General features: G+C 38.0%; 1 protein-coding gene across 5 annotated transcripts in view; it reads left to right on the forward strand.

Annotated features, from left to right (window-relative positions):
- Positions 1–25,469, forward strand: part of DISP1 (dispatched RND transporter family member 1) — an 87,846-nt gene extending 62,377 nt beyond the window's left edge. For 2 of the 5 annotated variants that reach the window (XM_062605877.1, XM_062605878.1), the window contains exons 3-9: positions 3,990–4,055; positions 8,757–8,786; positions 12,850–12,973; positions 14,188–14,315; positions 14,759–14,856; positions 16,919–17,016; positions 21,814–25,469. In XM_062605877.1, the coding sequence (XP_062461861.1) occupies positions 3,990–4,055; positions 8,757–8,786; positions 12,850–12,973; positions 14,188–14,315; positions 14,759–14,856; positions 16,919–17,016; positions 21,814–25,458 (4,189 nt within the window). In that variant the 3' untranslated portion in view covers positions 25,459–25,469. Of the gene's footprint in view, positions 1–680; positions 719–3,989; positions 4,056–8,756; positions 8,787–12,849; positions 12,974–14,187; positions 14,316–14,758; positions 14,857–16,918; positions 17,017–21,813 lie in introns of those variants that run through there. The other 3 variants (XM_062605879.1, XM_062605875.1, XM_062605876.1) reach the window with 3 other exon arrangements.
- Positions 25,470–26,560: the final 1,091 nt, after the last annotated feature.

Consider the following 26,560-nt stretch of genomic DNA (forward strand, 5'->3'; position numbering starts at 1 on the left):
AAGCATTAATAGTTGTCTAGACTTCAGATTGCTTTGAAGCAAGCAGTTTTGCAATATAAAAAAAGGGACTTGGAAGGTTCCTGCTCTGGTCTGAGTGTGGCTGAGTACCAGCCTGGCCCTCTTTTGACCTTTAGTCTCTGCCACTTACAAAGTCCAGGTTCTGTGTGTGCTTGAAGATGGATTTCCCATGCCCTGTATCCCTCACCTTTCCTTGAACAACAGAAGAGCTAGTACTTAACTACAATCTGCCAGGCCTTTGAAGTACAGTCTTCAGAAGGGCTAAAGCTGATAATGTGAGGGAAGTGGTGAAACATCGTCCTTTCTTTTGTACTTAAATTGACTGGAAAACCAGCATGGGCTGTGTTCCTTCTTGAAAAGGTCTGATCTGTGTGAGGTTTGAGATGACTTAAAACCGAGCATTTATATGCATGTATTTGTCAACCCGCCCCCCATACAACAACAGCCAAAAGGATGGCAGCTTGTTTGAGTGTTTTGCCCATAAGTAGTTTTTCTCTTGCACTTTTAATAGTAGGTCGTGATAAGGTTCAAATGCGAAACAAGACAACACTAGAGGAGAAAGATCAAATGTCTGAACTAAATGTTGCCAGTGACCTGTTTCAGCACTGGTAGATGGGGTTTGAAATATGAAAAGTTTCCAGTCTTCCTTTTGATGGGGGAAAAGTGCAGAGTGAGGGATGTCAACTTTGGAAAGCTCTTTGTAAGTTACTGTCGTTATCTCTGTCTCTAGCTCCTTCCAAAACCACTCATCCTTCCTTTCTGATATTTCAATGTTGTTTTCATCTCCTAGTAAGTAATAATTGATGCGCAAACCAAAACAAACCCTAAATACAATGCAAGAGGGAAATACAGAGAGTGCCTGAGCAATTTGGTATTAATTTTGCTGCACTAAGGTTGCTGTGAGATTTCTGCCCTGGATATCTGCTGGGTAAAGAAGTCTCTTAAAGACTTGACTATCAATGAAAATAGAAATGAGATGGTGCCACTAACAGTACAGGTGAGGGGAGTTACAGGTACAAATCCTGGTCATATTTCAGAAGGCTTGGTCTGTCCATTTGGAAATTAGGTTTTGTTTTTTAATAAAATGATGAAGAGCTGAATGTACTGGACTAGAAAAGCTCTCATGCATCACTGCTTCAGCTTTTCCAGTACTTTCAGTGATATTAATGGGATACCTTTCCACAAAATTCTTGCACTACATTTGCAGTTTTTAGAGTGTTCATTCAGTCAAATGGATGAACTTTGGTTAATGGTTTTGATTTTATTAAATCTGTTTAATGGTCTGTTTAATCTTACAGTGCCTGTTTAGCTACAGCTACAACACTGAAAAGCTTGAAATGTTCAGTAAATATTCCCTTTTTTGTTTGCTTACTGAGCAAACACAACAAATTTAATCTGAGAGGTATAGAGGGTGATGTTGCATTATATATGTAGTTTTTCATCAGTGTCAGCATAAACTAGAAAACCTTCTTTGTACAGCTGCTGACTAAATCCTTTTAAATCTTCTAATTGTGTTGAATATACACTTGGTTTATATAATTTAAAAAATTATGGCATTCTAAATGACTACATTCACAGACATTGGAACAGCGGCTCAACACCAAAAGATATGTTTGAAGTGAAAACTTTGATGAATTTAAAACAAAATTGCTTAAGTAACTGTACTTTCATTTGCTGTAAGAGTTTAAATATGTAAAAAGATAAAAACTAGTGTTTGTCTCCATAGTCAGTAGAATAATATGGAGCAATTGGAAGGGCTTGTAGTGTAGCTTCAAGAAAAGGCCTCGAGTTAAAGGAGGTTTTCTGAGAGCAAAAATGAACCCCCTGGTGACTTACATTCACAAATTCTTACATCTGCACAGGAAGGAAGACTGAAGCATGTACCACTTGAATTGTGGTGTATGACTGTCTGAAGTCTTCCTAGTCCAGAGTAAAACTTACATATGCTTAATGTCAATCATTAATGCCTCTAAAAGCGTGGATTTCAGCCTCTGTGGAGAAATACCTTGATAGAAATAGGCACTTTCGTACATCTCTTTCGTTCTCTTTAGTATCGTGGGATGGAGGTTTTCTGGTGTGTATGTTGTGATTTCTTGGGTCATGTTAATTTCCTATCTGTCAGAGAAATACAAGATGTGACCATGACCTTGTGTTGCTCCATTCAACTGGGAAGTGTAATAAAACAGCTTTGAAATAAAATATTTCTAAGGAAAGAACTTTCTGCTAATAAAAATGCTGAAAACTTCTCTAGTCATCATTTAAATCCCAGAACATATTTATTAATTTCACTGTAGTTACCAAGAAAAGAAAAAAGCCTGATAGTTTTAGGCTTGTAAAGGATCTTGAAATAATATTAGTCTGCTCCAAATTAGCTGTTGGCTTGTTTTCAAGTAATGATTCATGGTGGTATTTTACTAACCCTCTTTTATTGTCTTGAATAGTTCAGAACTTTTGTTTAACTTGCCAGGCAGTGCTGTAAGTGGTCCTGCCCTTAGTACTTCAGAACTTAAAGGAATATATATATATATATTTTGCTTCAATTAAGCCTTTTGAAGAAGGATGCACTTTATATTATGTATAAACTTTGTCATTTAAAGCTGGGACAATCCAATTTCAGTGTGTGTGATGGCAGTTTTCTTATTTGACAGTTTGACAACTGTGTTTAAAGTGGCTACACTCATTGGAGAAAAGTTTAGGGAAAGAAGAATGCAAGAAGATTAGGGTGTATGTTACTTGCCTTCTACATACACTGTCAATACTTCGTACCAAGAAGATGATTTACTTCCCCTTCAAGACAAGTGAACCAAGTAGGTGCTCTTGAGAAAAAGAGCTTTCCTTGTAGTTAATAATATTTAGGCAGTTGTTGATGATGAGAGAGAAGGCATTAGGAGTCGGTATTGGGAAAATTGTTTCCTAGGGTACCTTAAGCTGAAGACTTGGCAAGTAAATCCTGGGCTCCTGCATGTAAACCATCCATATGGAGCAGTGAGGAAAAGAAGAGGTGGGGAAAAAAACCAACAAATTCTGAAGATGTTTATAGGAGCATTTCAATTTCATCATCCGTATAGTATATATTTACAGAAGTTTTAATTTTAGCATATAGTGAATTATACTGGGATAGAAAATACTATTTCAGTTGGAAGGGACCTATTGTGTAGTCAAACTGCCTTATCAATCTGGGGTTGACCAAGTTGAAGTATGTTAAGGGTGTTGTCCAGTTACCTCTTGAATGCTGACAGGTTTAGGGCATCAACCTGCTTTCTAAGAAACCTGTTCCAGTGTTTGACCACTCTCTTAGAAAAGAAATGCTTACTAACGTCCAGTTTAAACCTCCTGTGGCACAGCTTTAAACCATTCCTACGTGTCCTGTCACTGGATACTAGTGAGAGAGCTCAGCGCCTTCCTTTCCACTTACGCTCTGAGCTGTAGAGAGCAGTGAGATCACACCTTGGCCTCTGTCTCCAAACTAAATTGGGGGTTGGAACTATGTGATCTTTAAGGTCCCTTCCAACCCAAACCGTTCTGTGACTGTACAAAACTAGCCCCAAATCCTTAGCTGCTTTTCATGGACTTTCCTTCCAGCCCTGATACTAAATTTATCAAAATAACTTCCAAATGAAAATACCTGTGTATAGGATGTCAATATGATTGCATTCACCTTTTCTGTTGACTTGATGGAAACATATTATCCTGTTGTATGCTGGCACAAGCCAGAAGTCTGTCACTGGGAGATTTGAAGACTATCTCTTTTAATATTGATTTCAGAGCAGAAAGTAAGTGAGCAAGACCTTGGCTTAGTTGAGTATATAGTTTGCCACTGGTGCTTAAGGACTCTGGTTTTACCCAGTGTGCATGCTGTAGGTCAGTAAAGCATATACTTTCACGGTAAATTTAAATCAGATAGAGCAAGAATCACTTGGACAATGATTTTATTATTGTTAACAACTTCCTTACAATTGTTTTCCTTGCAGAAAGGCAATGTTATTTGCTCATACTTGCTGTGATCATAGAGCAGATCCTCAGGTGGAGCTGAACAGGTAGGTAAGAATACAAGAAAAGCAGATAAGAACCTTTCTAAAGCTTGATATCTCAACTATAAAAATGTGCATTGACATCTGTAATATATATATCAATTTTTAATTTTTGATCTTTCCGCTACAAAGACTTTCATTTTGTTTAATTTTATGCCAAAGAATAGTCTTAGCAGAAATAATTCCTAAATATAAGATTAAGCAAAGCTGCAACATTGAGATTTCACACTTTGTAATGGGATGAAATAGCAGTTAGTCCCAGTTTATCTCACCCTGATAATCTAGAGGTAAAAAATTCCTTTTGGATTGTTCCCTAACATTTTAAGTGGGAGAGAACAAGAAAATGCTTTGCATTTTCCTTGCTTTCAATAAAACCTTAAAAAAAGGCAACTTACGAAATTGAATTCTCTGTCATCTTTACAACATCCTTCTGCTGTAGGTTGTCTGATTCTTTAAAGATGTAAATAAATAAAGCTGAGTGCAGACAACTAGAATAAACACTATGTTCAAAAACATCTAGAGAGCTCCTGATTAGAATCAAGGAAAACTACACATAGCAAAAAAAAAAGAAGTTGGGAGGCTTGTAAAAGGTTTTTTGCAACTTAATCTGTTGGATTTGTCTGAGTGATTGCAGTGATTGTTAAAACGATAAAGTACATAGGTGTTAAATCTGATATAGCAGCAAAAGCTAGCTTGATATTTGAGAGCAATTCAGACTGTTCTTATGGGTCAGTGACATTCTGAAAACATGAGAATTTTCCTCCTACAGGGATTTAGTTTGTATTGTATGTTCTAATGGAAGATGTACAGTATGATGCATATCCCATTCTATGCTGCAGGGATTTGGCTTACCCTTGAGTGTTATAATGACAAAAAGCTATGTTTTATCGCTTCTTGTAACCAGATCCACCAACAAAGGGAATAGTTTCCCTCTGGCAAAGTAAAGCATTGAGGTCAAACACCTCATAATCCTTCAACAGGGGAGTCTTTATATTGATTCCCCCCTTCCCCAGTAAGTACAGTATTTATTGTAACTTAACATTTTTTACTCCAGTGAATAAGTGAAAAGTAAGAGTGCAAAATAAGGTTTTCTGCTATATTATTTTTGTATCCGTGTGTTTAGACACCTGTGGTATCCACAGTGCTTCAAAAAAGAAGATACAGTCTATGTCCTAAAAAGTAAACTATTTCACAAATAGGCTCTGTGTTTTTATGGCTGTAATGTTACTGGTATCAAGAGAAATAATACATCCCTCTTATTAATATCTGCATGAGGAAAGTAGAATTAAGATCATACACAACTGTCAAGTGTTTGTCTGTGCTGCCAGAAACTAAAGGTGTTACGGGTCTACTGCAATGTCTACAGTTCTCATTTACTCCATCCCCAGTTTTGCTGGAGCAGTTGTCATGATTGCTTCTGCTGCTGCTTTATCTGCAGTACTGTTAGCGATTGCTTTACACCCCCATGACAACTACTTTGTGATAAATAGCTGTGAGAAATACATTGATTTTCAGGTTTTGTGCAGCTCAGTGCCAAATGCAGTTAGTTTTCTCTGAATGATTGTTTGGAAATTGGGCTTTTCCTACTCAAGTTTCTGTCACCATTTGCATGCTACACTCGCACCTGGGTTTGAGCCCTGCAGTTCTAGTTGGTTTCACTGTTCATGTTCTAATGTCAGTGAGCCTGGATCTCAACTGGATTTGCGAAGGGATGGTGTTTATCAGCAGCATGTTTTCATCTGACACCAGTTCCTGCAAGAAAGTAGGGAACATGGTTGCAAAGGGTTGTGCATGTCTTTTTGAGAATCTTGTGGTCCAGTCAGCTGGAGGTTCATAATAAACTGCTTGGTGACACCAGCGGTATGAGGAAGAGCAGCACTTCCTCAATGAGTGCTGGTTCCAGCTGGGAGATGGCACCTTTCAGGAGAAGCACCTGTAATGACAGTGTCAGATTTATCTGTGGTGCTGTTAGTTATTTCCTTACACCTTAGAACAGGGCACAACAGTCCCAGGCAGTGCCTCTGTGCTGCCCTGTGTCAGGGCAGTAACCCCAGAGGCTGTAATTTTAGTCCAAAGTTCAACAGGTTTGTTGTTCCTCCAGGGAAAATGACAGGAAAAGGACTTCTACATCCGAGCTCCAGTCTCTACATCTGCATGCTGTGAAATATAGAAATTAATTCCATATAAGTAGCACGAAGTAAATGAGAAATCAAACTTTTAGCCAGGGCAATATAAGGAGTTACAATAGGAATTCATAATGTTTTAGGAAGGTATTCTTTGGATAAGTTAGTACAAATGTTTTGGAGTGCATTTTTAACAGACTTAAAAAAGAAGTTACTATTGGCATAGGCAGGAATATTCCTATTCAAAATCATATTGGTATCTCTTTCAACCTTTCAGGTTATTGGTATCTGCTAGCACAGGTAGAGAAATCTTCAAAATAGGCTTCAAAACATGGCCTGTTCTCCTAATTTCCTGTTTCATGGCTACCTTCTGCAGGGTTTCTTGCACCTGCTGAGGAAGCAGCTAGCATTTATTCCTTGTAGTGTGAGGTGAAGAGGGATACTTACCTTTCTCACAAATGACGTTTGTGAAGAAAGACTGCAAAAGAGTGTCTTGGAATATGTGCATAACTCATATTGTTCTCTGACACATTCAGCTTTGTATTCCCCTGAAATGCATTAGGTTAATGAAACAAATACACTGCAAAAGCAGTAAACCATCCACAATTTTTATCATTAACTGTTAAATTCATTTGGAATGATCCCATGCTGAGGAACACATTCGTGATGGCTTCATGCCATGTTAATGTCCAGGTGATGTGAAGGCTGTAAAACTTGCTTTCAACTCCCTTGTTACACCCATGCCAATCTATTAACTCTCATGAGAAAACTCATTCAGTGCTGTAACTGAAAGGAAACTTTGGCTTCATTGAGAACCTAAAGGCAGGATGTGGCCGAATGGCCACAGCGTGTTCCCTCAGGAAGCCAGAGCACTAGTCATCATCTTTCTCAGGCTGAAAAATATGTAAAGCAATAGGAATGTTTTGTATGTGTGAACTGCCTCTATTCAAGTTGGTATTTACACAAAGGCGCAAATGTTTTCTGTTACCTCGTTCAAAATACTGGTAGAAATGCTGAGGTTATAAGTGCTTAATTAGGCTGGAGTGGTGAGTATTAAAGCTGTCGTAGTCCAGTCCTAACCACTGCCCCGGACCATCCTCCTGGTATTGTTATTTCCTACAGTAAACTTTCAGGTGTTATAACATAACAACACTTCGTAAAAACACCACTTTTCCTTTTCACCGTGTTGTATAGAAAGATGCTGGACAACCAGGTACGTGTAGAGAAACGTCTGGGGTTTTTGACCAATCTGTTTCTCTTTTCTTTATGTAGTTCCTAATGGTACAATGCTCAGTCTAAAGTCTGCCATTACGAAAGGATGGGATAAAGCAAAGAATCTGTTAAATAGGCGCTGAGACTTGCAGTAAATGGCGGGAGAATAGAGCCTGTCCTTTTCTTCCCCCTTCCTTTCTCCCCCCTTGGAGCATAGATTAGATTTTAATCAGTGACTGTAATTTATGTAATAACTTGGTTGTGCTAGTCCCATCACAAGCAACTGTGATTGTCACTTTCCGCTATCAAACTTGTGAGAACGAAGCATGGAGGTAATTTAATACACAGATCAACTTGGCTTTTGTCCCAGCAAAATAATGGAATTCACCATTTCTTTCTCATGAAAACTGATGAGGATGGGTTTTATTTCTCGTCTAGACTTTTTTTGGAGTGATGTTATTAAAACTGGCTACAAGAAAGTGTAATACTTCAAAAATTAGATACAGCAGCATTAATTAAGTGGGAAAGATCCGGTTTTACCATGCATTTCTGTATTTTAGAGCATAACTAAAGAACTGGGGGGGGGGGGGGGCATAGTTTTCAGGGATAACTTTTTCCTATTGACCAGTATAATAGAGTCGTCACAACAGCTGCAAGGGATTGGTTACACTGCTGGAATTCAGCTGGGTGTACAGAGGGGTTTTTAATGCATGCTTTGCGAAACAAAACAGTTTGATAGCAGGTGTGACCTTTAACCCTCCCGAACTTTGAAGAACTTAATCATCGTCATTTGTTCAGCACTGAATATATTTTGCAGGTGGAGGAAGCAGAGGGAAATGTAGTTTGGGTTTGATGGGAAAAAGGGGAGGATGGGGAATGGTTGTGTTTGGTATTTTTACCCCTTTCGGGTAATCCAGATTAGTCAAAGTTAACTTTAGATAGTTCTATGTAAACTAGGTTTTACGCTGCACTGAGAAGATTTGTTTTGTCACGTAGTTACAGAGGCATAATGGAAAGACAGTAAAGCTTGAAGAGATTTAAAGCCCATTTACTAAGATTTTTGCATGCAGAAGGGGCTGTGAGAGCTGTGGAAACAGTGAATATCCAAGAGGATACATTAAGAAGGCACCTGCATTGTCCCCACAGCTTTATTGATCACCTATTAGTCCTTCCCAACAACTGTTTGTCTTGCCAGCTTTTTGAGGACAAAGGCTAAGTTGAATATGAGTGTATGCCGTTTAAAATAATTCACATGTTAGAGTATCTGGTTTTTATCATCTATTTGCTTATCCATGTGTGGGAAGAATTAACTTGGCATGTGCATGTATATTTCATGCATTTTCAATTACTCTCTTTTTTTTCCTCCTTCCAGGCCAGCCAGACCATTCAAGTTACCAAAAAGGTGAGGTCTAATACTGTCACATGTGAGGGGTTTGGAATTATGAAGGCAGTAAATGAGCTGATAGCAAAGCTACTACTCCACACACAGTGCAAGAATAAGGAATGTTCAAGGAAAATAGTAGGCAATCAAAATAAAGCAGTTTTAAAAAGAGGAATGTATTTCGTTATGCAGTGGGTAATGGATTTCTGAAACTGCCACAGGAGATAGTGGAGGCAGATAGCATCAGCAAGTTCAAGCAACATTTAGAAGACTTGATCTGCAGTGGGGTCCCTAAATAAACACTGAAAGAAGGAGCCAGGGACGACAAGCACTTTTAACGTCCCTAAGCACACATCTGTGACTCCTGGGGGAGCAGGAAGGGGATAGGACCATAGGAGGTCGCCAAAGAGACTACACGTCTCCATAAAATCCTGTCCATACTGTGACAGGATTTTAAAATCTCTGCTGATTTCAGTGTTCCTTGTTTTCAAATAGTTTACAACATTTTTAATCACAATCTACTGTTCTCTGTGTTCATGTACACTTTCTGCACAAGCGTAAAAGCTCTGTGACTCAGAACCTTTCTGATTAGGGGTTATTCTGAGAAGCAGCTTGGCTGTGTCATCAGTAATGATAAAACAACCTGACAGAAAAGGTCAGAAGATTTCATTGTTAATGATCTTTCCTCTTTCCTAAAGCCAGAAACCCCATGCAATCATGAGCAATGACTTTGACTGTATATGCTCTGAAGAATGGCAGAGTCATAGAAAACAGAGCAACTTAGCTGAAGCTGTTAGTGCATCAGTAATAGTAACCAATAGGAAACCATTTCAAGTGAAAATACATTAGAAACATAATCCACCTAAATTTGCTTTCAGTAAGGAGCAGGCCTGTTTGTTAAATACCTGTTTTGAGTTACATAAATCTGTTTGTTAATATGAATTCAGTCATACGAATAGCTGTAGATCATAGCAATCACTTCACAATATACAGTATGTTTCTGTCTCTGTGTGACACTGGGTAGTGGTTTAACCTGAATATTTTTGCATGTAAGTACTGAATTGGAAAGCTTAACACTGTCCATGTGTTATGCTGTTCCTTCCTGGGAAGGAAAAGCAAACAGTATCTTTTTTTTACCTTCTCCTTTTGAAGATGGTATCTGAGGTCTTAGATCACCCTGGGGCAAATTGCTTGAAACTAGTCTTTTAGTGGTGCTAAATGGGTGAGATAACTATAGATTGAATTACTTACTATATCTCCTAAGCATTTTTAATTGTTTAAAACATGAAAAAAGAAAAAAAACCCAAACCAAACCATTTTTAGGTGTGTGAAAAACACCAGGAGGAAAGAAATGAGTGAAAACCATGTGCGTTTTCATGGTACAAGGCAGCTTGAAATAGTGTTACTATAATATTATAACAACTGTGTTGAAAGCAATGAAATGGAATAAAAGAGCTTTCAGTCAGTGTCACAGTTATTGAGAATTCATTATTCAGTTTGGAGGAAAAAAGGAAAATAATGTGTTCATGTAGCTGCATGTCCAGTTTATTACCCAACTGTAGTTTTAATTAGGCACCAAAAAGCAGGAGGTGTTATCCTGATTTAGGAAAGTGCTTAGCACTAAGGATGCCCTTTTTGAATGTGATTCCTTGTCTGAGGAAGTGATTTAAGCATTTTTCTTTGGACTCAGACATTTTCAGGCAAGTGGTCATTTACACAGAACCTGAGTCAGGGCAGTGGCTTACTTTTCACAGAAAATAAAAAGTAACTAAACTCATTTTATAGCTTTTTACCGGGTGAAAAATCATTGCCATCTGTTTTGCCACTTACGGTGGGTTGGGATCAGGGCTGGCTGTAGGCAACTTGGTTCGAGCCAGAGCCCTCAGCAGCATCAAATGATGCTCAGACAAATGACATTAAAATGTGCCATGTTTGCTCTTTTTTTGGTGATCTAGCCCAGGTCAGCTTTGCAGTATGTGATGCAAGAAATAGGACAAGTGTGCAGGTGTAAACAAGCACTTACTGTTTTCTGTCTGTGCTTTGTTAGCATGTTAAGCACCTCACTTAGGACATAGTGAGTGACGAATTTAACCAGTGTAAGGTCTGCCTAGCTGAAAATGGAAGTGTACAGACAACATGTCAAAGTGATAAATCTAGCACTAGTGATGAATAGGAAAATAAATATTTTGGGTGTAATTTTTATGACTTCAGAGCAAATGTCTGTAATAGCTAGTCCATCGAGCTTGGTGTTTAGGAAAACATTTAGTCCTATAAATAGGAAAATTCTATTAGGTCATTTACTTCCCTTCACTTTTACTTTGTACAATTGCTCATTTGGCAAGCTGCCCCTTTGTGATTCAGTTTTAATAAAAACTTACACTTCAGATTACTTTTCAAGCTTTTGCTAATTAACCTCTTGTGTGAGAACATAAGAATTATTTCACATTTACTCTAATGGGAAATTGAGGTGCACCCAGCTTTTTGCATTTCCTTGCTCCTTAAAGCTGTTCTTGGACCCCTAGACATACCTGTTTCCACATGCAAGGGCAAGTCAGCAACAAGCTGGCTCACTGCCGTTGCTTTTACAGTTGGAAAACTGGGAAGCTGTTGCTAGAGTGAGGATCTGGGTATTACCTCCCTTCTTAGCAATGGGACAGAAGATTGCTGTGCAGCCAATAATTCAGCTGTGTGTAGGTAATGAGTTGCTCAGAACTGAAAATAACCACAATCTTGTGAGACAGTAGAAATAAGTGAAGGAGCACTCTGCTATAAACTGTCATGTTGCGTCGCATGTGAGTTGAGGAGGAAATAAGAGCATAGATCTTTTTGCTCTATATTTAGTGTGTACGGAGACACACTGTGTCAGTATTGAATGATTCATAACCTGTAATTATTTTGCTAATGCCTTTTAAACTTGATGGACTTTCTATACTCTCTTTGCTCCCCAGATTAGGCAGTGTTGCCCTTAAAACATAAACTCTATGAATTCAAGTTTTAGTGTTAAGAGGAATTATTCAGGAATTAAGATTTCTGGGTTTCATTTTTATTTTCTGCTACTTTTCTATCAATTTAACTAATAATATAAATATTTTATTTTTATAAAATAAACATATTTTATGAGAATGATGAAAACTACATTTACATATAAAAATTCTTTCACTCTTAAAATTTAATATTAACTAAGAGTTAAAATCCAAGAATATGACTTATACTAGAAGATTAAATTAATGCTGACTAGTTTATGTATCACATCGCAGCTCCCTTGCGCCTTTGAATTTACAGCAGATTTTATGGACCTTTGCTATTTAGGGTTTGAGGAGGCTTTTTTTAATGACTTTTAAATATAGAGGAAATGTTTTCTATTGGGCTCTACTTTAAAAATGATTTTTTTCCTCTCTTTGATATTCTTCTTAGAAAAGCTTAAGCTTTCAAAGAAGAAACTGAAGTTTTCTATCATTAAATCTTGAACAAAGCATCTATTTTCTAGTGATCCACAACCATGGATAATATCCATCCTAAAAGCTAAGTATAAGTTAAGGAAAAAGTATTCATACAGAAAAGTGTGTTTAGTCTTAAACATTTTTCAAGTCACATATATGCCCTTTTTTTTCGCCATTTTTTAATATAAAAGCATTTTATGTAAATCATTGCTATGACAGTCTTAAATGCTGAACATGCACTAAACAACAGAAATAGCTGTTTCAGTAGCTCATAGTTAATCATCTCTGTAGCAGCACAAATTAAATCTAGGATAAAGCCTACATTTTGGGCCAGAATTCCTGGACGGAAAAATAACAGTCTGATATGAGAAGCTTTCCTATATGACAATAGAAAGTTTCATTAGGGAGATGTGATAGAAAGTGTTGGGGTGTTCTTTTGTTTTCTTACTTAAGTAAAATAAAGGGGTAGAAACAAACTGTTTCCAAATGGTTTCCATCCATTTATGATAGCTAGCTTAATTTCCTGGAAATATAACAAAGAAAATAGGTCAGTGTTTCAACACCGTTCTTTAGACAGGCATGGATTAATTTTGTGTATAACTTTCAGCTGTGTAACATCTCTTTCTCTGTTCCTCTCCATGTAGCTATGCTGCACTGATAGCAGACTGGCCCGTGGTGGTCCTGGGCATGTGTACTGTGTTAATAGTGGTGTGTGCACTGGTTGGAATATTAGTTCCAGATCTTCCAGATTTCTCTGATCCATTGCTGGTAGGTAAATATTAATGAATTGTACTGTCAAATAAGTATTTTCTGGTTTGCTGTTTCTTCAATGATAGCAGTAAACAGTAGATGCAAGTACAGCAATTAGTACAGTGCTCTTAAACTGAGGAAAAGAGCTCATCATTAATATGCCTGAAAAGGTTCTCTGTACTGTGAATCTGTTTGGGAATCAATTTCCAGAGATATTCAACTGGTAGCAAGCTTGCAGAAGCAAGTTCTGCCTAATGAACCCATGAAAGAAATGAGTTGTTAAAGAGCCTTGTAATACTTCTAATTGAAAAAAATAAGTATTAAATCTTGACAGTTCACTGTGATATGAAGATGCAGTTGCCATCAGGGGGATGTTATACACTGTTTTAAATTCCTTCTGCATTTTGCTGTTGAAAGGTCATATGCCCTTCAACAGAGCTGCTGTAGATGAACTAAATTCATCCCAGTTTTAGATGTACAACACAAACCTAAATCAGGTTTCCAAAAGTGAGGGGCAGGATCTGTTATGGAAAAGGGGATTCAGAGTGCCTTCTGAAGATGAAATGATACCCATATTAAAAGACTCAAAGTGACTTTTATCAGATTCTGTTAAATACTGTGCTCATTTCTTACTTTTCATGAGCTGTTTTACACGAGTAGGTTTTGGGACTTTTATTGAAAATACTTTATTTAATTATTATCCTCAAATCAAAATACATTGTCCCTATAAGTTACTTACATTATAGTGGGGTATATCTGTACATATCCATATGTAATGGATATTTCTTGAAAACAGCGGAATTATTAAAATTGTTTCAGTCACTTTCAAAATTACTTCAAGATTTGCCTTATTCTTAGAGAAATAGAGAAGACATACTTGAGTGCTTTTAATCATATTTAATCATTAAAGGTTGCTAATTGAGATACAGAAAAGGACTCTCCAGAATGCCCTTGCTCTGAAAACTAAGTGTTGAATATTTGATAGACTAAATCATCATTACTTCTCAAGGAGAGTAGCAGTACGTGCAAGAATTCTTAATCCCTTGTCACTCTGTACGGTTGGTCATTATTTTTCCTGACCTGTCAGAAAGCATTTTACCTTTAAAAGTAGACATCTGGAGTAACTATGCTTCATAATGAAGACTATCCATCACTTTGATTATGTTTCCACTTTCTCATTTGAGCTAAAGAATGAAAAGTATTAATGGAATTTTGTGATGCTCTTCTCTTAGGGTTTTGAGCCAAGAGGGACGGCCATAGGGCAGAGATTGGTCACATGGAACAATATGGTGAAAAACACAGGATACAAAGCAACACTTGCAAACTATCCTTTTAAGTATGCAGATGAGCAAGCTAAGAGGTAAGAATTTGTATTAAAAATGTATTTTATTTCATTGGGGGTTTTTGGTGTGTACTTAGTGCTTGCTCCAGAACCCTCTGACATGAATATATATACTGCCACTGATTTCAATAAATATTGAATCTGATAATCCACAATTCTTAAAGCCTTTCACATGGAAATATATATGTGCCATTGTCAGCCCTTTAAAAAATGTATTATTTTAGTTTTCTCTTTGAATTATGGGTATTTTCACTACTGAGCTCAATCATATTTCCTTTGAAGTCTCTAATTTAAACAGGAAATGCAATGAATGTTCCAGTTGTTGTATACCAAAGTCATGTTGGTAAAAATACATTTCTCATATATAATAACTATTGAGATGTATGACTTGTTTCGATCCTCTTTCTATTAATAATCCCTTTGCTAAGGTAAGGGAAATAAACTATTTGTTCTTTTCTCAGTCATCAAGATGACAGATGGTCAGATGATCACTATGAAAGAGAGAAGAGGCAAGCAGACTGGAACTTCCACAAGGATACATTTTTTTGTGATATTCCAAGTAAGTGGAGTAGGGATGTTAGGAAGGCTAAAAACTTCTATCAGTTGAATGATTTCTGCACTCTTCTGTATATTGTATATGTTATTAGGAAAATATTTTATGTTTAGCAAATTCACAACAAGCACCTTCTTTCTGAATGCAAAAGTCTGAAGAAGTGGGGTTGAAATGCAATGTTCTATTGGCTCTTCCTAGGAAGCAACTGAAAATGCTTCCTTTAAGTGGTTCCATTTCCTGTAACGATTCATTTATTAGTTACTGGCAATGTGATCATTGTAAAAGGGGTGTTTGTATACGACTACAGAGGTAGCACTTAATTCACACCAGGGAAGAAGTCATGTTAAATCTGTTCCATTAACTTACTTATAAAAAACCTAAATCAAAATACTTTTTCTGTGTATGGAAAGACATACGAAGACATCCCCAGGTCATGTCTTGCACAGAATTTTCTTGTTTAGAAAAAAAGAGCAAACAAAGCCCTAAAAATGCCCCCCCCCCCCCCCCAATATACCCTTAAACAACCAAAAATAAATATAAAATAAACCACCTTAAACTAGTGAGGGCTTATGAAGCTGTCTAAGTTAAACTAGAGGACAAAAAAAGAAGTCATTACTGCCTTTTTCCAAGGCATACTGCAAAACTTTGATAACTCCTGTTCTGGCAGAGAGCATGCATTCACAGATGGAGATCTTGCCTTTATTCTTACAATGACCTGGGCTCTTTTGCTGCTGTTCCAATATGTGAGGACTGATAACAGCACAAAAACATAATTGTGGAATTACTTGTTTATATTACTTGATCTGAACAACCAAGGACCAGTAAAAACCAGGGTGGAAAACAGATTTATGGTGCTGTTGGTTTTCTTTTTTTTTTCAATTACAGCATAGTCTTAAATCTAAGTGAGAGGATGTGAGCAAAGTCCTAATTTCTGCTCCTGTGAGCAGAACCAAATTAGGCTGAGCATATCTTGTGTGAGGAAGAGGAAATGTACTTGAAACTCTACTGAGCATTAACTGCAACTTGCTGCAGAATTAACTCCTCTTTCTCCTGCCCACTGTTTCTGTGTAGTCTCTCTCATTCTTTACACTACAGTTTCTGCCTAGTCTCAGTTGTGGTAGTCATGAAGGAGTTGTGATTCTATGGGAAAGTTTGCCAGTCCTTTATGTAAGGAAAATAGTTGATTTCCTCTTGACCCATTTTTATCATTCTTGATATCTGTCTTTGCCGGCTCCAGGATCTGTAGATTTCTGTTTCCTTGATCCTAAAGCATGGTCAGGGATCATAGAGCACTTCCCTCGAGTCTTCATTACAGTCTTGTGAAAGGCAAAAATTCTGCACATTCAGAGCAGTAGGAAAAATTCAGCCTTTTGTATTTTTGGGCATATTGTAATTAATATGATAATATTTAACTCGAAGTACCATATTGTGTTACATAGTACTGCATAGTTGTGTTTGTATATGTTTCCCCTGTTAGCTATTCATAAAGATTTCAGAGCCACTTTGTAATTATTTCCTTTCCTAAAAGCTGTCTTCCAATAAATGTGATTTAATTTGTCATTTAAGCTGTATGTATCTAAACTGTAGAATTCTTTAAACTCGCCTCAAGGATATCACAACTTCCACTGCAGTCATTTGCTTCTAAAGCAAAAACATTCTTGTAGAAACAGCTTTATAATTATTATTTATATTCCTAAATGACTTACTAAATCAGCCTTTGATTACTATTATCTGTGTGCTGCCATTATGCTGTGCCAAGAATTTCATAGTTCGCTGATTAGATCATTTGATTTTTGTCTGTCATATTTCAGAAGATAGTTGGCTTGAATAGAGCTCCTAAGTGATATAAAGAATTGAAGATGCGATATTTACTATAAGCATGTTAACGAAACTGAAACTTTCATGTGGACTGAGTCCTGCAGATAAAGAGCTCGTCTTGAAAAGGAGGTGGATTCCCATGACCCGACAAAGATTTTTGTCTGTGTCATTTGAATGGTGGGATTTTGCCTCAGTCTTTGATGCCAGGCACACCCAAACAGTCTGTAACCCCCCCATCCTGTAATTGCAGGTGATCGCTATTCACGAGTGGTGTTTACATCAACAGAAGGAGAGAATTTATGGAATCTGAATGCAATTAAGTCAATGTGCAATGTAGATAACTTGAGGGTAAGTGAAGATGGCATTTCATTTGTTTAACTTGCAGATATGAAGCACATATTTTAAACTTTGTTTTGCTGCCCGTTGCCATCTGGTACCGTATGAGAGGACTTCACACTGTTCACATCCTTTTTGAATGGTCAGGCAGCATGCAGACAAAGTTAAACAACTTTCAATTGTAAAACAAATTGTACAAGGGAATTTATTTGGATTTGCTACTAATTACAACCAGAACAGGTGGAAGAGTGTTGCAGGAAGAACTGCCTTAACTTTTGCTGTGTGTTCCCTCTTGGAATATTATTCCATGGATTTTTGTTCTTGTTTCCCAGCAAATAATTCATCTTTTCTTGCTGCATCCTCATAGCTCATGCAGTTTTCTCTGACACCCAGTTGGTCACTCAGCATTTTCTTTTTCTTTAGGTTGAAAGAGAATAGATTATCAGATGGACATCAGAGGAACATGGATATAGTAGCTAGAAATACGGCCCAGCTAATCATGTGTTGATAATGATACTTTCAGGGTAATATTAATTTTCTCTTTAAAACTGAGAAAATTAAAGGAGACATTTTGGCTTTGTCTGTCTGGCCCTGTTATTATTTTTCTTGGCTTTCCTTGTACTCAGTACCTTGTGTAGTCAAAATAACTATTGTAATAGCCAGCTTCTGAGCTGACGTAGCTTCTTTTACATGTGTTAGAAGATAACTGAGTACTCTGAAATCAATGTCTGGTTTCAACTGATGGAAGTTAACTGCAAAGGTTAAAATAAAATAAGCATTCATATGGTGTATTTATAAAATATAAGCTTATCACTTGCTGGAATTAATTCCTTTGAGCTGCTGAGTAACCGTAAATTCGTGTGAACTGGTGACTTTGCATGGAGATAAAGCAATGTAATTTTCTTCTATTAATAATGATCTGATTATTTCCAGTTTTTCTTTCTTCTCCCAAACAAAAAGAATCAGCTTCATATTATACCACATTTTTTTCATGTTGAATGTTTTCATTGTTAGTTTTGTTCATTGTTGCCCTTAAGACAAGTGTATTAATATAGCAAATTCCCAAACTGTTTTCCCTAACAGCTGGCATTTGCTCGCTTAAAATGTTGAGCTGTAGTGAAACATTCTGTAACAGATTTCCTTTGGCAGTCTGCTCACAGGCATTTTGTCCTGGTTGGCCTCTGTTGCTGTAAGTGGTTTTTGTCCTCACATGCTCAGGAAATGTTCCTTATTTCCCCATCAGAGATTATTGCACCGGCAGGATGGCTCATGTGATTATCCTTTATCTCTTTCAGTCAGAATGAGCCAGGTGAGCAAAGTACAGTATTTAAACTAACCCAGCTCAGTTTGAATGAACGGAACTAGGGGTAATCATATCGGCACTTCAATCAGGAGATACAGTGGGGAATAACCTTTTACAAGGGTAAAAATTGAGTTATCTCTGCATTTGACCCTAGAAGTTTAGTCACATAGCTGGTGCAGGTAAATCCCAGGTAGTATAGATCGTTGCAAAGCAACGAATAATAAAATACTTCTCTATAACAGAATAAAGAGTTAATTACCTCTGAATAATCATCTTTTTAATGGATGCATTACTCCTGAGGAATTTTGGGGGTTTTCCTCCCTATTTGCACACTTTGATAATGATTTATTTTTTCAAGTACATTTGAAATACATTATTTTCTGAGGAAGGATGAAAATACTTCAGAAAAAAACAACCAACCAAGCATCACACTTCTTGTAGCCATAAAGATAGCTCTTACCTTGAAATAAGAACACTTCAGAAAATTAAGTGTTGGCTACTTCAGCTACACCCACAGTTACGTGTGTATTTATAGAGGGGATTGTTGCACGTAATGTTTCTGTGGATCTTTCCTGTAATTGACTTAAGAATGTAGTAATTGAACATCTCAGCTGAGCGGAATGACAGTGCATCATGATAGCAGTGTTGATTTTTAGCTAGCAGACAAAACAAATGGATTGGTTAAGTTTTGCACTTGTAGTTCTGTGCGTGTAAATTTATAATAAAAATTAGATACTCGGGTAAAAAAGGGCTGAATCTTCTTTCATTAGTTTTTTTTTTAAATGCTTGTTACTTACAAGTGCCATGTTTAAACAATTGTCACACTTTCTAACAATTCCTAAGCACCTCTAACACCTTTTAAGCTCATGAATTGATCATACGACTCTGAAGTGCTGTGATATGCCCCTCTTTTGAAGCCAGTCCTTGAGAGAATGCTGACTTGCACTGCAGCTATCAGAAGAAACTGGTGACTTGGGTGACACTCCAGTCTCTTCTGGCTGTGGTTATGTTTGTTGTTAAATTCGTGCCTGCGTAGGAACCCTATTCTGTAGAAGAAAGTAGCAAAGCTTTCTGTATTCCAAGCCAGGAAGATCAGAAGCTATTTTCTGGAAATATAAACTATAGAATTCTAGCATTTTTCTGATGATAAACAGGATTTCAGCACCGACTAGTATTTGCTTTAGTATGAGCTAACAGTATATCCCACGTGTGTTAATTGTATTCACATCTGCTTGTAACTACTTTAACTATATGTTTTACGGACACTTAGGGGCTCCATCCTGCAGCTGCTCAGCATATGGTAGTCCTATAATCTTCATGGAAACTTTATATACCAAATAGCTATAGGAAGTGTTCTAATTTTTTACTACTTGGATAAGAAGAGCCCCTTTTTTTCCCACCTGTTAATTGTAGAATGTTTTCCCTATAAACTGTAAACAGTTATTTTATAAACTTCAAAGACTGTAAATGATCTCTGACTGCTTCCCCAAACCGGTGTTGTTTGTGATTCACACTGTGTGGATCCATTTGGGCAGAGCTGCCCACAGATACAGCATGTACACAGGTTGCAGAGCTTAGTCTCCTTACTGGATCCAAAATAAATGAAAACGTTGCCAGTGGCAGGCCAAGTCTGGCAAAAGCAAAATGGCCTTTTCAGTTCCTTTGGATCACCACCAAAGCCCAGTGCTACAATATATTATTATTTTACATAGTGTTTTAATGAGCTATACAGAGCTAAATTTTGTATTTTAATTTCTAATTTCCAGCTGCCAGCTCATGTTACTTTATCTTTGGCAACAGCTACTTTACTGATGAATGTGAATGTTTATGGCCTGCAGCAAGTGTTGGAGAACAGCATATAAACCTCATTGTCCCATCTTGAACTTGAATACATAGAGAAGACAATACAGTCCTTTCCTCCCAATTTGCCTATTATATCCTCCTAGGATTAACCTGGAGATGTGCCATGAAAAATACAGATATGCTATTCCAGTGCTTCCTTTTATTTAGTAGGTTGTTCAGTTTTTCCTGAGTTTGCATGTGTTAGTGTTTTTATCTGGAAACAATCAAATGTGAATTATCCTGTGTTTTTGGAATGCCAGTTTGTTATTGTTCAGAAACCAGGTGACAAAATTGAAGTCCATAGTAAAGCTATGGTAAAGAACCACTGTGAGAATCCCCAAGTGCAGGTTTTTTGTCTGCATTATGAAGGATTGTGCAATTTTGCTGACAAATAAACAACCCCAAGCAAACAAAAAAAAACCCCAAAGTGGTATATTTTAAACCAGCTAAATTTAAAACACGCATAGATAATGGTTTCAGGGCCCACTCCTATAAGCTCTTAAGCACATGGCTTTATTAATGTGAGTGTATTAATATGTATGCATTCTATGTCACTTGATTAAGACTGAAATTTTACACACGTCTATTTGAAGGATTAATTCTAATTTGTCATGTATAAAAAGCCAAAAGTTCTGGCTTTTAAGACTTCTATTCCCTGTGCCCTATCAAGATTGAGTTTTCCCAACTTGGGAAAACTTTCTTGGCCTAACCTTGTTACTTAAGAGTTTTAGTTCGATTTTATAGATACTTTCAGTTTTGCCTTATGAGTATTTACTTAAGTCATGTTCTACTAGCTTCAGCTGAATCTGGAATATTCAACTGAATCTGGCTTTAACTGAATCTGTGAAAGAAAGAGTACGCACACAAAGGATTAACACTCATTTAGCTAAGAAGAGTCCTTAACCAAAGTGTTAAAATTGCCATCATTTCTGTAAAGCTCAGGTAGGAGTTCCTAAGCTTTGGGCAGTCCCCTGAGCTGACAACAAGCAGTTGTCCCCCATGGCCCAGCTCTGTTCCCTCCCTGCACATGTCCCTGAGACTTCTCTGGCCTTGCTGCTGCTGCATCTTCCTCCACTTTGCTCCCTAGTCATCTCATGGGACTTTGTGCCATGGTGGATACAGTATTCAGAGGCATGACCGTTGTCTTGGTGCAGCAGGGATTATTTTGGGGTGCCTGAAGTCAGATGAGGAAGTTGTTATAAAGTTGTCACATCTTGTCTTTCTGGATAGTAAGTCCCCTGACTCTCCTAGGAAGTTCAGTACATGATTCCAAGCAGAATGAAGCTTCATTGCTGTTTATTTTCAGACTTATAACATGAGATAATAAAAGAGAATTAATAATCTTCAATCTTGGGGAAAAAAAAACAAGACCTCAGTGCATCTTCAAACAAAAGAATTACAATATTCCTAACACTTCTGCCAATGTTACACTGCTGTGACAAGTAAGTGTACTGAGTTACTGCTGCTTTAGTCTGCTGCATGTAAGAGGATACTGATCAAAACCAATGTGTGTGGAGATAAGAATTTAAAACGATAACACAAAAGGACCATAAGGTGAATTTTCATCACTTTGGAATGTTTTATTTGCTTGGTGGGTGAATGTTTCTAATAATTCAGACTATTACTTTAAACTGGATTTTTTTGCCCTGCCTGTCTTTATACAGATCAGATCCCATTCCCAGTTTGGTGATCTCTGCCAGAGAGCCACTGCTGCTTCGTGCTGTCCCAGCTGGACACTGGGCAACTATATTGCTATTCTAAATAACAGGTCATCATGTCAAAAAATAGTAGAACGGGATGTCTCTCACACCCTAAAGCTGCTTCGCACATGTGCCAAATACTACTACAATGGAACCCTGGGGCCGGACTGCTGGGATATGAATGCCAAAAGGAAAGACCAACTCAAGTGTACAAACGTGCCTCGCAAATGTACCAAGTACAACGCTGTTTACCAGATCCTTCACTACCTAGTGGACAAGGATTTTCTAAGCCCAAAGACAGCTGAGTATGTCTTACCAGCTTTAAAATACAGCATGCTCTTCTCTCCGACTGAGAAAGGGGAAAGCATGATGAGCATTTACCTAGATAACTTTGAGAACTGGAACGCTTCCGATGGTGTAACAACCGTCACAGGGATTGAGTTTGGAATAAAACATAGGTTGTTTCAAGATTACCTGTTGATGGATACTGTGTATCCTGCTATAGCCATTGTAATTGTTTTATTAGTTATGTGTGTATACACGAAGTCCATGTTTATTACGCTGATGACTATGTTTGCAATAATTAGTTCCTTGATTATTTCTTACTTTCTCTATCGGGTAGTATTTAATTTTGAGTTTTTCCCATTCATGAATCTCACAGCATTGATTATTCTTGTTGGGATTGGAGCAGATGATGCTTTTGTTTTATGTGACGTTTGGAACTACACAAAATTTGATAAACCTCATGCTGGAACCTCTGAGACGGTGAGCATCACATTGCAGCACGCTGCTCTTTCCATGTTTGTCACGAGTTTTACTACCGCTGCTGCCTTCTATGCTAATTATGTCAGCAATATCACAGCAATCAGGTGTTTTGGTGTTTATGCTGGCACTGCTATTTTGGTGAATTACGTTCTGATGGTTACGTGGCTACCTGCTGTAGTTGTATTACATGAACGATACCTTCTCAATATTTTCAGTTGCTTTAAGAAACCTCAGCAGAGGGTATACAACAACAAAAACTGCTGGACAGTGTTGTGCCAAATGTTCCACAAGATTATTTTTTCAGTTTCAGAAGCATCTAGGATATTTTTTGAGAAAGTTTTGCCATGCATTGTTATCAGATTTCGATATATTTGGCTTTTCTGGTTCCTTGCCTTAACAATTGGTGGAGCATATATCGTGTGTGTAAATCCAAAGATGAAATTACCATCACTGGAGCTCTCAGAGTTTCAGGTATTTAGGTCTTCTCACCCATTTGAACGATACGATGCAGAATACAAAAAGCTTTTTATGTTTGAACGTGTCCACCATGGAGAAGAGCTTCACATGCCAATAACAGTAATCTGGGGTGTCACCCCTGAGGATAATGGTGACCCTTTAAACCCTAAAAGTAAAGGAAAGCTGCAACTAGATAGCAGTTTTAATATTGCTAGCCCAGCTTCACAGGTTTGGATTTTGCGTTTCTGTCAGAAGTTAAGAAATCAAACGTTTTACTATCAGACTGAAGAACAAGACTTCACAAGCTGCTTCATCGAAACATTTAAGCAGTGGATGGAAAATCAAGACTGCGATGAGCCGTCTCTTTACCCATGCTGCAGCCACTGGAGCTTTCCATACAAACAAGAAGTTTTTGAATTATGTATCAAGAGAGCTATAATGGAGCTAGAAAGAAGCACAGGGTACCACTTAGATAGTAAAACGCCAGGGCCTCGTTTTGACCTAAATGACACCATCAGGGCAGTGGTGTTGGAGTTCCAAAGCACCTACCTCTTCACCCTGGCATATGAGAAAATGCATCAGTTCTACAAGGAGGTGGACTCGTGGATTTCAAGTGAGCTTAGTTCTGCTCCGGAAGGTCTTAGCAATGGTTGGTTTGTGAGTAACCTTGAATTTTATGATCTTCAGGACAGTCTTTCTGATGGTACTCTGATTGCCATGGGTCTTTCAGTTGCTGTTGCATTTAGTGTAATGCTTCTTACAACTTGGAACGTAATTATAAGCCTTTATGCAATAGTTTCAATAGCTGGAACTATTTTTGTCACTGTAGGTTCTCTGGTTCTCCTTGGATGGGAGCTAAATGTGTTAGAATCTGTCACTATTTCGGTGGCTGTCGGCTTGTCTGTAGACTTTGCTGTTCATTATGGAGTGGCTTATCGCTTAGCCCCTGACCCTGACCGAGAGGGAAAAGTAATTTTTTCTTTAAGCCGTATGGGTTCTGCTATTGCAATGGCTGCATTGACTACATTTGTAGCTGGAGCAATGATGATGCCCTCTACAGTGCTGGCGTACACGCAACTTGGCACTTTCATGATGCTTATAATGTGCATTAGTTGGGCTTTTGCAACGTTCTTCTTCCAGTGCATGTGCCGATGCCTTGGACCCCAGGGCACTTGTGGCCAGATCCCGCTACCAAAAAAACTGCGATGTAATGCCTTCTCTCAGACCTTTTCAGGAGGCCAAGGAGGCAGAGGGCAAAATAAATCACATCCCATTAGCAAGTATCAGCTGGACTCCAGAAGTCAAAAGCCAGAAATGGAGCATGAGCACTATGAGCTTGAGCCTCTGGCGTCACAAACTGGTATTTGTAACCCTACAGAGAAAGTGGCCTATGAAGAAACTCATATCTGCTCTGAGCTCTTCAGCAGCAGGCCCCAAAACACATGTATGCCTGTGCATTCAACCTATAATAGTGACGTGAGCAAAAGCATAAAAAATGTTGCTAGTTCAGCTGTACTACAGACATCTATTGACCAACACACCATATGCCCAATTTTCTCTCAAAACAGGCAGTGTAGCTGTCCTGATGCATATAAGCAAGTGGCAGTGAAGTGGAGTCCACACTCATGCCAACAGTTAAGCGATGCCTTCTGTTACCAGTGTTCTCCTTCACAGGGAACTGTACAGATACAAAGCTCCATAGCTCCTATAAATGCTTTGCAGCAGGCTGCCGAAGGTTATGTGCATCCAGTCCAGCATGTCCTCCACTGCAGTTGCCTTCAAGGAAGGCTTAAAAGAACGATGACGCAGAGCTCTCTGCCTAAAAACTTTTTCCTCCAGTCCATGCAACAGTTCCAGGCACATCAGAGAATAAATAGGACAGAGTCACAAGCTCATCCAAACCCAGAGGAGAACCTTAGAACTGTTCCAAAGGTGATGAGCTCCTCACAGTTTGTCTGCCACAAAGCAGGACCTCTGATAGTGCGTTGCTCTGAATGTGAGAACAGTGTATTAAATAACCAAAAGGGATTCTGTCAGCAGGCAGACAAGCGTGATGAAAAGGGTGGTACAGAAGCAAACGGGGTTGAAAGCAAGAAAGCCTCTCTGTCAAAGCAAAAAAAGAAAGCTGAGAGCAAGATAGATCAGTGTTCTTTGCAGAATGACCGGGTTTTGAAGGCTGACCAAAATGATAAAACCCATCTGCTGAACAGGTCAGTGAGAGAGGCTCGCTACGAGGGTTGCCGTGAAAATCCCCACTGCTGTAGCAAGGCTATCACAGTGAAGTGCAATTCTGTTGACTGTCAAATGCCAAACATCGAAGCCAATGTGCCTCCTATGTTAATGCGCCCAGAACTTTCCAATGAAAGTTTGTTAATAAAAACACTATAATAAATATTTAATTTGGGAATCCTGTGTCTTTCTTTTGAAAAGGAAGTTTAAAACACCAAAAAGGCAAATCCTGAATAAATATGAATTACAGTTTGCGTTTTGGAATGAAACATGTATTTTATAGAACAGTAACATTTATACATTTCATAAAGCCATTACATGTAGTAAAACCTCATGTTGTCCTGAATGTTTTTTTTTTTGCTGTAACTCATAATATGGATTCTGCTTAATTTAATTTTTGTCCCAGGGCCTTAGAGTTTGAGTTCTCCTTATAAACCATCCCAAGAAATAAAGCATGACAAAGAAACTCTCCCAGAAAAGGAAGAGTTTCTTACTCCCCAGGGCTTATGAGATTGATAATGTTTGGGGTGGGCTGAGATTGCCATGTTTTCAGAGTACATTATTTACCTTTATTCTACTGCTGTCCTGGCAGGCTTGTGCGCACCTTGAACCAGCAGCAGGACTGTGACTGTGTTCAGGCAATCGTGATTGTCTGAAAGACCAGCTCTGCAGGGTAGCCTGTTTGGGGAATTGCTTTCAAATATTTAGCCTAACAAAATCTAAAGAAAAGCTTTTGGATGTCAAGGGCACTTTTTGAATATCTGTGTATATAGTGCAGTAAAACATTTTAAACTGCCCTTTCTGCCAGTTCCTGTATAGTCTTTACCGTTAAATACCAGAGAATATAGGTGGAAACATAGTTAACATTATTTACTTCTCAGTGATGACATGAAAAGTGTAATTCATGTGTATGACACATGTATGCATATAAAATCAGGAGTTACAAAATTGGGCCTTGCAGCACAGAACTTTTCCCCCACAAAGTACAGAAATTAGAAGTAAATCTGCTGTGGAGAAAGGCATAGTTAAACATGTTCTAGAGTTACTGTCAGTAGTATCAGATTAAGTCAATTCAAAGCCTCAAATACATAAAATATTGTGCTCTGAGTTTTCTTGCCCGCGCAAGTTCCAAGACGTAGTTAAAATCCTGAACTAAACCATGTAACCAAGACATTGGATTTCTGACATTGTGTTTGTGTAACTGCAGGGTTTAGTCAAATGACAGCTATGGTTTGGTCGTGGGAACGCTTGCTGGTCTCAT

The sequence above is a fragment of the Pezoporus occidentalis genome, unplaced genomic scaffold (genome assembly GCF_034315485.1).
Source record: "Pezoporus occidentalis ecotype Australia unplaced genomic scaffold, CSIRO_AGI_Poc_V1 ctg93, whole genome shotgun sequence".
NCBI lineage: Eukaryota > Metazoa > Chordata > Aves > Psittaciformes > Psittacidae > Pezoporus > Pezoporus occidentalis.